A 15,932-nucleotide genomic window follows, 5' to 3' on the forward strand; every position below is an offset into this window, starting at 1 on the left:
AAAAAAGAAGCCCTAATTGCAACAAAACTGCTCGCTGCACAATGCATGCAGCGAATCACCGTTAAATCCAATTCCACTTCACAGCTGACTGCCCCGGGTTTAGAAAGTGCTTGCGTGGGCCGTATCAAATTCGATCCAATTCATGTATTTTTTCACTTCCCTGTCCTTTCATCTCACCAATGAAACGGTGCAATCAAAGATATCCTCTTAGCGTTTTAAAAATGGTCACTCTAGAATGCGGCTTATCCCGGTCACGGCGAGGGTGGCATGTGCATTCACGCTCGTGCCGGCCATCGTCCAATGTCTCTATCAGGTGGAGAGGAGCGCATTGATGCATCGGTACCGGAAAAAGCCATAAAAATGTCACAATATAACTCAGTCACTTTCAACCAACACACACACACACACACACACACTGGTACTGGCTGGATTGCACTATCAGTAGTTTTGGGTTGGCACTATGTGCGTGTGTGTGTTTTTCATTGCATTTCGCTCTTTGGTGCTCGTTTTTCGCTCGCAGAATCGCATCAAAAGTATCTGGCTTTTTCGGGGACGCTTTTCCACTCGCTGCACCAGGGGCTGGACCATATTTTATTCGGAACGACCCCCCCCCTCCCCGCCTGTGACCGGTACGATCTCGGTCACACAGAGAAGAAGGCTTTTGCCTTTTCAGGTCATGCGGTTAGCGTGGATAACAACCGTGGCTGGGAAGGCTTTTGTCAAACGGGAAGCTTTTTAGTTTTATTTCTATAGTTTATGGTGTGCGCGTGTGTGCAATGCGAAATGAAAAGCATTCATTGCAAGTGCAGTTGTGGATTTGATGTGTATGAAGTACGCTTGATGATGCCTTTTTTACAAAAAAAAAGTTTGGCTCGGAAAATTTGTTCCTAGTTAACAAAGCGCCTAAAAGTATGTAACATAACAAAATTCCTATTAAACAGTTACGTTTTATGTTACATTCTCAATATGATGTAAAATGAAATGATTATCAATTAAACAATGTTTATTTGATAATAAAATCTTGCTTTTTAAGCCAATTAAACTAAAAATTTATATATTTTATATTTAGCTGCTTTCAGCGTAACTACTATTTTTATTCGAAATTTTATGTTTTTGTGTGCGCTTATAATAGTTAAGCTGCTAAGAGCTTCCATAATTTATCAAAAAGTTTCACTATTCGAAGCTGCAACACATATTCACAACTATGCCAAACCAAACAAACATTCATTGATAAAATCTATCCATCTTCACCGAAAGGAGATGAATGATTGCCTTCCAACCGTTACAACTGTACCTGTACCAGAGTAGCGCTGCACGCTGACAGCAATCCAAACATGGCAAAGGTGGAAGGGAACCACCTCACAATCGTTACGCACAGGTGCAAATAACGCCGTTTATTGCAATGTTTTCTCGATTCACAGAGAGCGCCCACCCCGAAGCACCAGCTGTATCGGATCGGAGAGTACTAAAATTACATTTTCATTGACAGGCGAACGTCACTGGCGTGGGCACGTACTGGTGTGGCGAATGGGAGCAAGCCGGCTATCGATCACCTCTGCGATGCTGCTGGCAGAGTACGACACCAACGAGCTCGAATTTGCGGTATTGTTATCCACTGCCGAAGCATGTGTACCTTTCTCGAGCGACACGTGTCAGCAAAGATGGCAAAGATGTATCGAAAAGGGGCCAATGGTAGTGGTTTTGTGATGAAATGCAACAATGCTGGCATGCTAGAATATAAAAGATTATTTTTTTATTACTTCCATTGACCCATATTTGTAATTCTGGAAAGTCATTGGTAAAGGATTGTACAAAAAACATTGCTTCTAATCCATTTTGCAAATGTTCTTTCGCAAATGCCGTCATTTCATTCAATGAGCATTAGGAGCTCAACGGACATCTTCACAGTGCAAGCAGGTTTGCAAAACTCTCGATAAACATCCGCCCGGAAACAGTGCATAGTACCTTATTACTAACAGTCCCAGTGCCGGGCCCAGTGCTGATTTGCTTACATTTCGATGCGATATGAAATCGGTCGCGCGTGCTTTTCCCCCTAGCTCCCCCGCATCGGGGGAACAGCATTTGCACCAGCAACAATCAATTGCGACCGAGCGCAAATGCGCTCCCTGCCCCTGGCACTCATTGCTCGATCGATCCGGGCAGGAGTTAAATTTATTTACACAACCGCATCGCTAGGAAACGGCACAGGCAGCCGTCCGTTCCAGCTGCAGCTTGCAGCCGGCATGCGGATGGGTTTCGATTTGATTCATCGATATCTAACGTGCATCTAGATGAGTCGCACTGTCGCAGGGCAGGGGAAAAAATGGGGGGGCAGCAGCAGCATTATTTATGGGCAGTGGTTGAAAGCTTAAGCCATCTGCAACGCACTGTTGGCGAGAGGGAACGGAAGGGGCTCCTACTGCACGGCCAGCAGATCGATCGTGTTAGCACTGATTAGCGAAGCGTTGTACGCAATTTGCGATTCACATTTATTCGTATATGCGATTCGATGATGACTGTGATGATGATGATGATGATGATGATAGTGTGATTGTTAGGTAGAGAAGTTGAAATTCTGCCTCTTTTCCACCAGTTTCCAGTGAAAGCATCCAACTGTGGTATATTAAATTGGACTAGAAGGCCTCCTCTCTCGTCACCCTGTCATACTCTTCCACTGCTTCTTTTTGTCTGTTTGTTTATGTCCGCTGTTACGTTTCGTTTTGCTTTATTGATCAACTGACCTTCATTCCGCTTGGCCGGTTCCGTAGCCGTGCCAGATTCTGTTTCCAGCTCTTCTGCCAACTGCTAACAACTCCAATCCGCTTCATTCTCCCCCGCCCTGTGTGATTCGATGCTGGGAGCAATCAGTACTTTATTGAGCTTGACCGCTCCTGCGCTGGCGAAAAATAACTCCGCGTCAGAAAAGGGCACCGTAGACGGCGCGAGGGCGAACGCAAAACATAAACTTCAACAATGACCTCACATCCGGTCGCGCTCGAGAGGGAGTGCGCGCACATGCGCACCAGCAGGCGCCACTCGCCAGATGAACTTCTCAGCCACTCTCACGATGAGAGCGGGCTGCGCTGAGATCCACTCACTAGCGAGTGAGAAAAGAAAACAAACCCTGCACAAGGACAAGGTTGAGTAACGGGCCCGACCAGCGACCAGCGGCTGCACCGGTTTCAGTTCATCGTGGGCCGCGAACGGGAACGATTCGTACGCTGTGTTACGCTGCGCGTGGGTATGTTCGTGAGTGTGTGTATGTTTTGTGCGTACGCACCCGTGAAGGTTAGCGTCGGAGCGATGGAGCCGCCTGGTCGTTTGTAACGCGTGCAAGCCTGTGTTTTGCGTGTGAAACAGTGTGTCAAGATTCGATCACAGTTTTAACGAGCCACTTGCAGCGGTGTTTTGGAGTTTTATTTTTTATCCCACAAAAAGCTGTCGCGTCAGTGAGACAGTGCACACTGACAGCTGGGCCTTTGCGGCAGTGTCAACAGTGAGTGCTTTGAGAAAGTGGTTAGCAAGCACTGCTTGGTGTGCTTTCGCCATGGAAATGATAATCAAAGCAGACGAAACACAGTGCCATTTTGCCCTGTAAAGTCATCAAGATGTGAAGGTTTCTGTGCGTGTGTGTGTTCAATTGGATAAATTCTTGCGAATTAATGGTTGGCTTAATATTATTCCATCAAACAAAGATATAACGTTTCAAGTCTGTGTTTCTTCCCCGTTCCGTGAAACGTAAGAAGTGTGTGTGTGTGCGTGTGTGATTCCCACGAAAACCCACATCCCATCAAAGGTTACCGGTTCGGCTGCGGGTGATTTCCATCAGTGATAAAACGTACACAAATGCTGTTCACAGTGAAACGCTTCGCCTGGATGTAATGCGATCCGGCTTCCCTTGACAGCCACAGGTACGGGCGCGTTTTATTTCAAAAACACTTATTTAATCAACATTTATTTCACGTGCCATAGGAAAAAAAAACAAAAAAGGTGCCAAACAATATTGGTACAAGTACACGCAAACTTTCCGCTTTCCTGGTTGCTGACGGTTTTGCAATTTTAATAAAAAAACCCCTTTATCACACCTTCACTTGCAAATGAAACGCCAACATAGGAAGGCACACATCCAAGCGCGCTTACCACAGCAAAGCTTCCAATGAAAAGCAAATTTCTCCATTCCTTTGATTTTGTAGCAAACGCACTTTGATTCATTTCGGCAACGCATTGTTTGCACCGCTCACACAGCAAGGAGAACGGAATGGAAATCAGCTCCACAATCACAGACCGACCAAAGCGGTTGCCTGTGCCGTGACGAACGTCAAAAATCACACCGTTCTGGTTGTTGGGTGGCTAGAGAGCGTAGCCGATGGAGGGAGGGATTGTTTTGTTTGCAAACAGAATGAGTGCGGACACGCGCGAACAAATGCAAAATAAAGGCAACACTTTTTTGTTGGCGAGTTGAGATATAAAACGCGTTCGCATTGTGCTGTGCAAACTGAGCTTTTGGGAAAATTGTAAAGCCAAGCGGGCGAACAAATCCAACGGCATCGAAATCAAACACAAGCGGCACCCCGCTTGTGGTCACGGGTGGGGTGGAGATCAAGATAGAGCCGAGATGAATGGGCATTTATATTACCCGTAACGGACTGCAAGCAAGGTTTCGGTTTGATATCAAATGTTTGCACCGGTGCGTCTCTTGTGTACCGTGAAATGGAGGCTTTTATTCATTTGTTGCCTTTGCGAATGGATAAAGATAAGGAGAGAGAAAGAGAGAGAGAGAGAGAGAGAGAGAGAGAGAGAGAGAGAGAGAAAGAACGAAACAATTTGTATTTACAATCCTGAAGCATTCGTTTGATCAATCTTGTTTTCGGAATTGTTTTGTTTGGTGTGAAACGAGGCTCGCTTGTTATTTCACTTATCACGCAATCATTCACTCTTGCCTACATGCGAGGATGGAAAGCCTTTGATGTGCTTCTCGTGGGCTTTTCCCTTCTGAACAGTTTTTTTTAACGATGGAATGAAACAGATTGAATTGTACCAAATGCTTAATTTTAGCTTTGGTCCGTTCCTTGCTGTACCATGCTTGTTTTATGAGAATCTGTTCACAACTCTAAAAGTGATGTGTATCAAAAGGCAGTAATATTGAATATGATTTACTGTGGGAAGAAGAAATGAAACATTTTTTTTACATTCATTGCCACAATTGCAATGCTATCCTCATGGGATCCGGCCAAAACGCCTGAATGTATGCAAAATGATTATAAAATTTTAAGAACGTGCAGCTCAAAGGTCGGGAAAAGCAATGTTATTATTGAATTCACTTTATTGAAATACTCAACATAACGTGCTTGCAACGTAAGTTTCGCAGAATTGAGTTTATCGATCCTGAATGAAATCACAGCCGTTGCACAGAGCGCGATAAAATCCACCTCATAGGTAAAAAATACAATATATTGGCTCTTTGCACTGCAACATTTACAACGATAAAAGAGTGGAACAAACGCTTAAACAGAGAGCGAAGCAAAAAGCACGAAAGATAAAAATTATACCATTTCTTGGAAAGGATCAACACACCTGGCAAATGGGTTTTGCAGTATTTGCAAACCGAAAGGATAAAGCTGCATGCAGAATGAAACCTGTTAAAATCAATAAATGATTTTTTTTATAACTCATGTTGGCTTTTAAAATGAGCTCTTGACAAAGGGGATGAAACCACCAACTTTTGTTTTATTTCTTGAGTATCGATGATTGAATTTGATCAGAGTACAGTTTTTTGAGCTGGTGTTAAATGAAAGCGGTCGAATATAAATTAAATTCTGAGTTGATTTCAAGTTAAATATGTGATAACGTTATTCAAAACGAACGCAAAAAAGTTTTACTAAAAATACCGCAAAGGTAAAAGGTATTGCACCAAGTAATTGAATTTACTGTGTTTGCAACAAGCTTCGTGGTCTTAAAAAGAAATGAGAACTCAGGGTCAGTCTGTGAGTGTTAATTAGTTAGAAAACTGCCACACTAAATCTTTTCGATACACCATCAAATTATCAAATTTCAAAATTAGTAGCACAATGTTGGCACCAACTCTATTGCTGTGAACTGTGAAGTGGTAATTCAGTTACAGGCAATTAAAATAAGTAATATTCTCAGTAACAACTTATCAAAGCCCACATCAAATAGATGAAAAGGTTAAGTCACTCGTTGTACCGAATGTAGCTATACAACCATAACGATTGTTCATGTTCCGATAGAGTCGAGCAAAAAAAAAAAAAAATTGTTTGTGGACACTATCGCGAACACGCTGCCACTGCAACGCCACTCATTGGCGCACTACACGATAATTGTGTGATAAACACATCAACAGTGGTGCTGTTTTTTTTTGTTGGTAAAACCCCATTAAAAAATCGCGCCCCCCCCCCCCTGTCATGGAGCTTTGAAAGGGTATTAACATGTTTAGCACAGAACCGCTCCACTCGAAGCCCCTGGTCCCCTCTCTGTCCCATAACGATTATCACACACGGTGGAGTGATTCCTGGATCACGGGGCAAATGATTAATATTATTGTTGCTTTTGTTGCTGGTTATTCCCCTTTTTCAGGCGACACTTATTTGTGCGCCATTTAAAACACTTCGCAGCGTGCCACGAACAATAAACACGTTTCACGTAAACAATATAAACGATTTACCTGTCCGGACCTCGTTCGGGGAGAGAACTGCTGCCCTGCGTCATACTGGCGCACACAAACAAACGCCGGCAAACACACACACATACACTCGCACAACACTTGTGCTTGTGCCCGCTGCAAAGTTGCACAGCTTTGATGAGGGTACTGGCTATTATTTATACGACCACTTTTGCAGCACACCGCCGCTGCTCCTGCTACTGCTTTATGTTCCCTTTCTCACCAACCCAGTGCATGGGTGGGACTGCGGGTGGAAAAGCCCGATTAAGGGTCTCAGCTCGGCGGTGGGTGGGCACGTGCTCCTCGCAAATGCAAAACTCTTGCATCACGTACATTGGTATCATAAATTATAAAACTCATTATCGCCATGTTGTGAACAATTAATTCAATTATTTTGCCATCGACAGCTCCAAACAGTGGTGCGGGAGAAGGGAGGGGAAATGTTTTTTCCATGTTTGCCGAGCAAATAATGAGTCCACTATTACATGCCACTTTCTATGTTTAGGCGGTGCGTGGAGGGCTTTTGTTAGTTTCGTGATGAATGTGATGGGATTTACATGAGTTTGCAGAATGCGCTCCTTGTTTGGTGTGTTGGCAGACGTTAAATGTGGGAAAATTATGTTTAAATGTTTTGGAGCTCAATGGAGCTTCGCCAGTGCATTTGTAAAACGATGTGTACAGTAGGAAATCCTTTGTCAGGAAGCGCTACAGAATTATGTATGATTAAAAAGAGCATTTTTGTTGCTCATATTGCATACTTTTAGGCGGTATCTTTTGATGTATTGAATTTAATACATATTGTGAGCATTGGTTGAATTCCAACAGGATAATTTGTGATAATTTCATGCTATGAAACAATGAGCATGCTGCAACATATTTCAAAATCCTTGGCATTCCATTTTATTGTGCATTATTCGAACAGTGTGTTTTGCTCTAAAATGAATGTAATGATTGGTATGAAAACATTTGGCATACCTCCTGGGGTTAGCCCACATGGGAAGAGAACAGTGTTAAATAAAAGTTCATGTTGTTGAATAGAAATGTTTTAGCTTACTATTTTCAATCTCAAATCGAACTACACTACACCATCGAACACAAGTTTTGCATCCAATTAAGTGCTCACCTGTTTTGGGACCATTCTCGGTGCACTTATTTATCACCATTAGCTGCACCTAATTAAGCGTTTAGCTGGGGTTTAGCTTAGTTAACCACTTTTGCTGTATCTGCTAATGAAGCTTGTTTGCAAAAAGTGCTTTCGAGAAGGGATCTAGAAAGAAAAACACTCACTACACTCAGTCACATTTACCATGCAGATCGCATGACGTTCGTTTATCTTCATTAACCTCCACGCCACGTAAATGCACTATCATACCGCACTACAGAAACACCTGAGGACGAGTAGCGATTAGCAGTAAAACCAGCATGTGCCACACCAAGCAGCAGTTGTGGAAAGTTTGTCCCAAAACGGGCACCACACACACATACTGATTGACACGTAGTCGCCCGAGATGGACGGACGAAAACAACCTAATGACTTGAGCGCCGAAAGACTTGGGCTAGATAGTTTGCTTCTACTGCAAAAACGCTTTCCATGACGATGGAAAGTAATGCTTCTGGTCTTCTGAGGTACCACACTGAGCCGCTCTACTGTCGTTGGGAAGTTGCTGGAAGGGTGGAATTGTCAGCTGTCGTCTTAATTAAGCTCCCTTGCCCGTGCGGTCGATCGATTTTCCATCTTCTAATCACCAGCCACCGTTGCAGGCTCCGCTTTCTTCAAGACACTGGGAAGAGCGAGGCCCAAGCGTACATCGTCCGTACTTAATCAGCTTTCCAGACCCACTGCTCTCAGGCCGAAACATGCATGACAATCTAATTATTTTGTAATGTTTCCTCACCAGCAACCAGAGTCCGCAATCGGTTGAGTAAGCAAGAGTGCGCCAAGATGCTGGAATTATAAACCACCAAGAAGTTGAAGTGGAGGTGTGCCGTGTTACCAACGCAGGGCAGGACGTATTACTGCGCCCCGAAGCTCCTGCACCCACTGAAACCCCAAAACCACTTGCCAACATTGAATTAATGGTCAGAGTATAAACTTGTACGGTGCAAAGGACGACACAGGCGCCGGTAGATGGGCTGTTTGCCGACCGAGAACGATACAAAGTTAGGTGCAAGTTTCTTTGGTGTAGGTTCCGTGTTCTTCGGCAGTAATTCCTGAGCGGATTGGGGTGATAATCCCCCCCAGACCTGCTCTCGTGGCATCATTCGCTCTTTCTCCCTCTCTCTTTTCGTCCTCCGTGTGCGTTTGGACCGTTCCACCAAAGAAATATCAAGCTGTATCACTGATAGTGGGCTCTCTTCGCCTCTTTTCAATGACGCAACGCACAAAACTTGCTTGTCCGCTTTGACAACTATCTTGCAAATGCAATTCCCCCCTCCCGTGGCTGATGATGGGCAATGCCAAACTTGGAAGCAGCAAACTACACCTGCAGTCGTTGCCAGGCGCGAAATGAGCTGCGACAAAATTGACAGCGGTGCCGATCTTTCCCAAAACTGTCAGGCCGGTACAAAACAAATTAGTTGTGCCGCGTCGATTGCAAGATTCTGCCGTTGTTGGAAGCGCCTAGCCCCATGTCCCTGTGGGATCTTTTTCGCTGTAGGGGTTGAGGGTGCTTCAAACCGGAAGCGCTTGCCCAACCGTTGGGTTGGGTTGCGAAATATACCCGTCACCGTGTGGGGCCTTTTGCTCGTTCAGGTTCTCCCCTGCCGTGGAGCGTCGAGATGACACTAATTAGCAAAGCTGTGCTCGTGGACTGCTTTCGCTCTGGCTTGAGATGTGTCGTGTCATGTGGTGTGCTGGCTGAGATCTTACGGCGCTGGGCAGAACGAGGACTTTGGCAAGAGTTTTACAGGGTGAGATGTTTTTCGACGCAGAAAAGCAAATGGAAGATAGAACGGCAGAAAAGCGACGGAAACAGAATGTGTAAAACTCAACTCGACACAGATGATGAAGACTCTTAAGCTTTTGAAAAAGTTGTACAGCTTTCTCACACCACCACGAGGCTGGAAACGATGTTTAGGGACGGAGAGAGCTCTAGAGGGTGTTTTTTCTTCTGGCTCTCAGTGTGTAACTATTTCCGTTTATCTTGTTCGGGTTTCCGTGTTGACTTAGTGAAAAATTAGCTTCTACAAGAGCAAAATCGCATAAAAAAGAACGTTCATCTTGTATGTAAGTTTGCATCAGGAGGGTCCAACTCATATAATGGGACGTTGTGTATAGTGGTTTTTTTATTGAAAATAGATAAAGTAGTTATGGAAATGACCGTATTTCAAAGTGAACGTATTGATTTTTTAAAAGTAATTATAACATAATCGCCGGTCTCGTAGTACAGTCGTCAATTCGTACGACTTACCAACATGCCCGTCATGGGTTCAAACCCCAAATAGACCGTGCCGCCATACGTAGGATTTGACTATCCTGCTATGGGGGGTATTCGATAAGTCACTGAAAGCCAAGCCCACAAGTGGTACAGGCAGGCCTTGACCGACAACGGTTGTTGAGCCAAAGAAGAAGAAGAAGATAACATGATCGAATACCTCCAGTATCAGTAAAGGTTTCAGCAAGAGCAGTGAAAAAGTTAACACATAATTTATGTTCAGTAGTGAACTATTTCAAGATCAGTTTCACTATGTAAAAGTATTGTAAAGTTTGATCCTGAGAGGGATGTAATAAAAAGAAGTTCTTTAAAATATATTCGTACCATCACACAGATCGAAATATTGTACCAAATGTACTAATTCACTTACGAAACATTTGGCAGGTGCTTGAAGTTTAAATAACCGCTTCAACAGTTAAACGCTTTGCCAGTGGTGTACGCTTAGGACAGATACAGCTTTTCGTACTGGATAATCACATACAAAAAACATATTTTCAAAAAAAAAACAATCAACGAGAGACTACAGTCTGTGGCAATATTTATGCGAATACCGATATAAGCGGTCAAATACAAAAGAAATTGCTTTTTTGCTAATATCTTCAAACCACTTAAAAACTAAAAACATTCTAATTGAATAGTTGAATGGTTGAGTTGAGTTGAAGTTATCTTTTTTTTTATTAAATAGTTACGTTTGTTTTCACAACATTAGTCAATTTTACTTTAATCGTCGGTTCTTCGGGTTAAGCAAACCTTGATTTGTCTTTCAAATTAAAAAGCCAATGAAAATAATCTAAAATAACAATCACAATACCACAACAAGATTTTTTTGCCCAAACTAAAATGTTCCATTTCCCAAAATATCTCAAAAATATTCTTTAAAAAAAATCACTTACTTTCGGCCCTTGCCAATTTACATTTACGACACCGACACCGACCATATGTTTGACATCCCTGTCCGCACGTGTTGTTACCGTCCGACCGTGACCGTCGTGTGCTGTCCTGATGAAAGAGCATAATCTCACCAATTCTGTGTCCCCGAGGGGCCGTGAGCTTATTCTGAGTAGAATACCATGGCTGTTGTCACCTGAACTGCCCTTTTTTGGAGCAGTTCACGTTCGTACGTGAAAGTTCGTTCCACACAAACACACGACAGAACAAGCGTGTTTGCTATTTGTGCACGCCACCGTCCACCAAGGCACGTCTTGTGCGGCCAACAATCTTGCGCCGTGTTTGTAATTCGCATTCCAGCCAACACTTGAGGCGGCGGCGCTCTTGAGTGCCAGGATTCGGCCGGATTACCCGGTGCACTGTGTAGCGAACAAGCCACCACTTGTCCACGCCCAAAGGTTGCAGTAAACAATTCCATTATGCAAAGCGTTAAGGTGAAACTTTTTCGACCGAGAAGGTAAAGGAAAAGCAAAACACACTTACGCACACACCTACAGAAGCACAGCACGTGGCGAATTTCGGTGCCTCGGCGTGAAGTCAAAACCGAGATTGAATTTCTTCCTCATGTGCATAAGAAGCCGTCTGCTCATCACCCGGAATGGAACAAGTTTGGCAAATGCCGGCAAATGTAAATTAGATTGTTATGGGTGCGAAGCGCAATACTCAGTGCGTTGCGTAGGCTTCGGTACAAACCGGAGTATGTGCATTAACGAAAGCTTCTCAAATGAAGACCTCCAAATTTGTCACTGGTGGCAGCTAAAAAAAACAACGCTCTACACCTGAGCAACGTTTTCTGCAGGTTGTACTCGGTTTGTACTCGGCAATCATTTTCATTCCGTTTTTTCAACCCTCCATTTTCCTCTCTTCCACAGAATATGAAGCCAACGGACCGCAACTAGCAGCAACTATGAGACAGCTAGCGGTAGTGATGATAATTTTAAATATAAATTACGGTAAGTACCGCTATCCACAGCAGCTTGTTATTGCTGGTAGCATCCGGGGCGGGGTTTTTTCTTCCTCCCCTCCCCATTTTAGGCTCAACAAAACGGAGAGGCGCATGGTTTGCCGTTGTTGCGGTAGGACTTTATTTTTTTCCTTTTTTTTTTTTGGTTTCTTTTTGCATCTTCACTTTTACCTCTCGAACTCATCTCGTTTGGGGGAATAATTCTCCATCACCACGACTACACTAGATAAGTTCCCGGTCGGCCTTCCGTGGGGCCTTTTCTCTGCCTAGCTAGCTGCAGCAGACCGTTTCCGCGGAAAGCACACCACCAGCGGCAATGCTTGCTTGTGGTTTTGCAATTTTCACTAATAACACCGGCAGCAGTAGACACTACCTTCGTACCTTTGTGCAGCAGCTACACTATGTCGCCATGTTTTTCCTAAACCCTCCATTTTGTGCCTCCCTCTTTTTCCTTGCCGCATTCCCGCGTCCACTCCACGCCTCTTCGGATTCACGATACTTTATAGTTGGCAAACGGCTTTCGGCATGGTAGGACCGTTTTTCCTGGGAAATCAAATTAATTTGGTACAAGCGGCAAGCACAAGAGTGAGCAGCAGTGAGGGGAAAAGCACCGAAGGCTGCTAGTGGAAACAGCACCAGCAACAAGCCGTCAGCCCGCCCCGGTCTGTATGCATACGTTGCGCACCGTGAAAATAAACCTTCCGGTGTGTATGGTTTGCGGAGCGTTGCTGTTCGTTGCCATGACGGGCCTCGAACCCGGTTTCCCGGTTGAAGGCTGGGCGCTTGTTCGTGTAGTATTTAATTCCCATAAATTAAATACTTCAGTTCTCGTGATGGAGCCGGAGAGACACTGGGGGGGAAGCACTCGATGTAGCGTAGCGTGCGCTACCTGCTATCTTTTTACTATGCATATGCGTTCGAAGCGCTGTTATAGTAAAAGCTCATAATAGCGAGAGTTTCGATTTTAACAAGGTAAACTGTTATGCCATTGTAGGGGAGTGTGTGAAAACACTGCTTCCAAGTCATTCAAGCATCCGTGTTGAGGGTGGCGTATTTAGGATGCGTGCTTGAGAATTGTGAGCGAACGTGAACGGCTGAGGATGCGTTTTGTGTGTTGCATGTTGTAATTGTAATTAGAAGATGAAAAGGGGAATGTTTTTGGAAGGGATTTTGATTTCTATGAGCTCTAAATTCGGAGTAATGATTCGATATGAGAAAATGCATGAAAAAAGTCAAATCTTTCTTGGTATTGGTACTGCACAAAACTATCAGCTACAACCAGTGCCCCATTGTTTTGAGCTTTTAGCTACTAGGAAATTAACAGGCAATTTGATCTTGTTCAAAAAGTGTCTAGCTTACAGTAAAGTACATTTTTGTGAAAGTCTGTTATTTTAATTTGCAGCTATCGGAATATTGTCTTCACAGATCGATGAATATTGTGCTATGATATGTTATTTTGATTTTTTTTAACTGGTGCACTAAATCGAAGTCATTAAATCGCTTAGCAATGGAGACTGTTCGGCTTTCAGTGAGTCTCATGAACATCACGCCTTTTTTTCGTTTATGTATGGCTTTACAAGAAACTTTAAGATATTTGCATTTGCAGAAGCATAATTAAAGCGTGTTCTCACCAATATATCAAGAACGTTTTGCTATAAGTTGTCCAACTATCAAGGAAGTCCCATAGTCAGGGAACAGGAGAAAATATGACATGTTCTATATTTAGTAGCCACCACTGTAAGTATCAGACAGCCTATTTCCAGTGCCAATTCAACATAGGAGCTACCTACTGAAACCAATCTACACTTCCCAGGAATTTACTCAGAATGCAAAGGGTTTAGCTTTATTTGTTTGATGCTACTGCTTCGAATGCAAACTACATCGTTTCATCTCATGAGAATGGATTACGAATCACAAGAATTGTCCGTTTTTACCGAACAAATGAAATAGATTACCATGGAAACGTATCGAACCTTCGTAGCTACGATACCGGTTAGCTCGATCGAATATATTATTGTATAGTATGTTCGGAATCGTTTTAGCTACTTCGTTGCCTTCTCAAAAGTCAGGACCAACCATTCCACAAAAATTAGAGAAATGAAAACCAACATGCTCAAGCTATACATTTTTGGTAGTGACATCCATAACAAACTTGATTCGGTAAAAGAAAACTGGCACACTGACGCAACGCATTGGTAAAAATATTCCAAATTTTGTGAAATGTTTTAATTTGACTGTACGTTTGCAGTGCATTTTTTGAAGTACAGCTTATTGACGATGGAAATTATTTAGTTACAAACTACTATACCAACGATTATTTGGACACTTATGTAATATTTAATAAATTTCTTGAAATTTCACGCATTTTGGCTTCAATTTCTAGCAAAAGAATAAAAATAAAAACCAAGTTTTACCAAGGAAAGGGAATAAATAATCATAAATTGCTGAATGACAAACCACAAACGTAAATTCAAGTTTTGACTTCAATCTGCAAGCAATGCAATATAGAACATTTTTATCAATTTCTGACGAATCAATCACGCAGAAATAAGATATTTTGACAGCTGGAGATATACTGTAGAATGAAAGCTTCATGTGCCAATACCATTTCAATTTATTTCAGGTTTACTTGAATATCATTCATTTGTTGTACTCCATGCTAAAAAAAGACTTTTTTTCCAAAATCAAAATAATTTAATAACAAAAAAAAGCAATTTTAAAAAATAATACCAAACAATTTCCCAACGCAATTTCATCGTATCATGTCAGTATTTAGATAGATATAGTAACACCGACTCTATCAAAAAAATATCCCATTTAATCACGCGTGTGTAATAATGAAATGATTGTAGAGTCAAATAAATACACGAGAACCATTTTGCACACTTTATGATGCCTGGCACGGCTTTAGAAAGTATTTTGAAAAACAAATCATTTCGTTTTGATAACGATAGAGTAAATTACACGACAGCATTGCGTTCAATCTGCAATGTACACATAATTTGTAATAAAAGAATAAACTATTATTGTGACATAAAACTAAGGACAAGGTTTTATGCTTCAAAACTAATGAAAAGCTTCTAAATAATAGAAAATGGTTCCAATTATCACTAGATGCATTCACTGAAGCTTTAACACCAATTCGTGTCCATTATTTCAATGACTGAATTTACTTCTCATTAATCATTATTCACTTCGCACTACCGCTACCCCATCTTTTCCAGGTCGCCTTCACTGCTCTTACACCATGGACATCGACGAGCCGCACACGTACACCCCACCGAAGCACTACTACCAGACGTCCTCCTTCGACGACAACGAAATCAACGACGACGGTACGGCGAAGAGTCCGCTCGATCGCGGCCCTTACTTTGACATTTCGGCCTCCCGGAACGTAACCGCGCTGGTGGGCAACACGGCCTATCTCAACTGTCGCGTCCGGAACCTGGGCAATCGGACGGTAAGCAGCTCCCCCGGCCGAGGTCACGAGGGGATTGGGATGATTTAATTAAAAATATCCGTTTTCATCTGTCTCCAAATCTCCCCCCCCCCCTACCTCCCGCACTATAGGTTTCGTGGATCCGGCATCGGGATTTGCATCTGCTGACGGTCGGCAAGGCGACGTACACCTCGGACCAGCGCTACCAGAGCGTGCACAATCCCCAGCTGGACGACTGGTCGCTGAAGGTAAGTGGGCGTGCGGTCGCCTCCTTCGGAAAGCTAGAATTTTAATTCCAGCGACACTTCGAGCCCCATTCACTGTCGGTGGCGAATCCAACCCGGTTGTGCGGTGTGGGGATGAAGAGGTCATTTTTCTGTCACGTAACCAGCTTTTACAGCTGTCTGCTTTTTGGGATGCAAACACAAAAAAAACACAACCTTCGCCATCTTGTCGGTCATGAACCTG

General features: G+C 43.2%; 1 protein-coding gene across 1 annotated transcript in view; it reads left to right on the forward strand.

Moving 5' to 3' along the window:
• The first annotated feature begins 3,189 nt into the window (after positions 1–3,189).
• Positions 3,190–15,932, forward strand: part of LOC3291935 (zwei Ig domain protein zig-8) — a 30,168-nt gene continuing 17,425 nt past the window's right edge. Inside the window, exons 1-4 of the mRNA XM_061657551.1 lie at positions 3,190–3,911; positions 11,934–12,014; positions 15,250–15,485; positions 15,596–15,712. Of these exons, the coding sequence (XP_061513535.1) occupies positions 11,969–12,014; positions 15,250–15,485; positions 15,596–15,712 (399 nt within the window). The 5' untranslated portion in view covers positions 3,190–3,911; positions 11,934–11,968. The remainder of the gene's footprint in view (positions 3,912–11,933; positions 12,015–15,249; positions 15,486–15,595; positions 15,713–15,932) is intronic.

This window comes from Anopheles gambiae, chromosome 3 (assembly GCF_943734735.2).
Source record: "Anopheles gambiae chromosome 3, idAnoGambNW_F1_1, whole genome shotgun sequence".
Taxonomy (NCBI): Eukaryota; Metazoa; Arthropoda; class Insecta; order Diptera; family Culicidae; genus Anopheles; species Anopheles gambiae.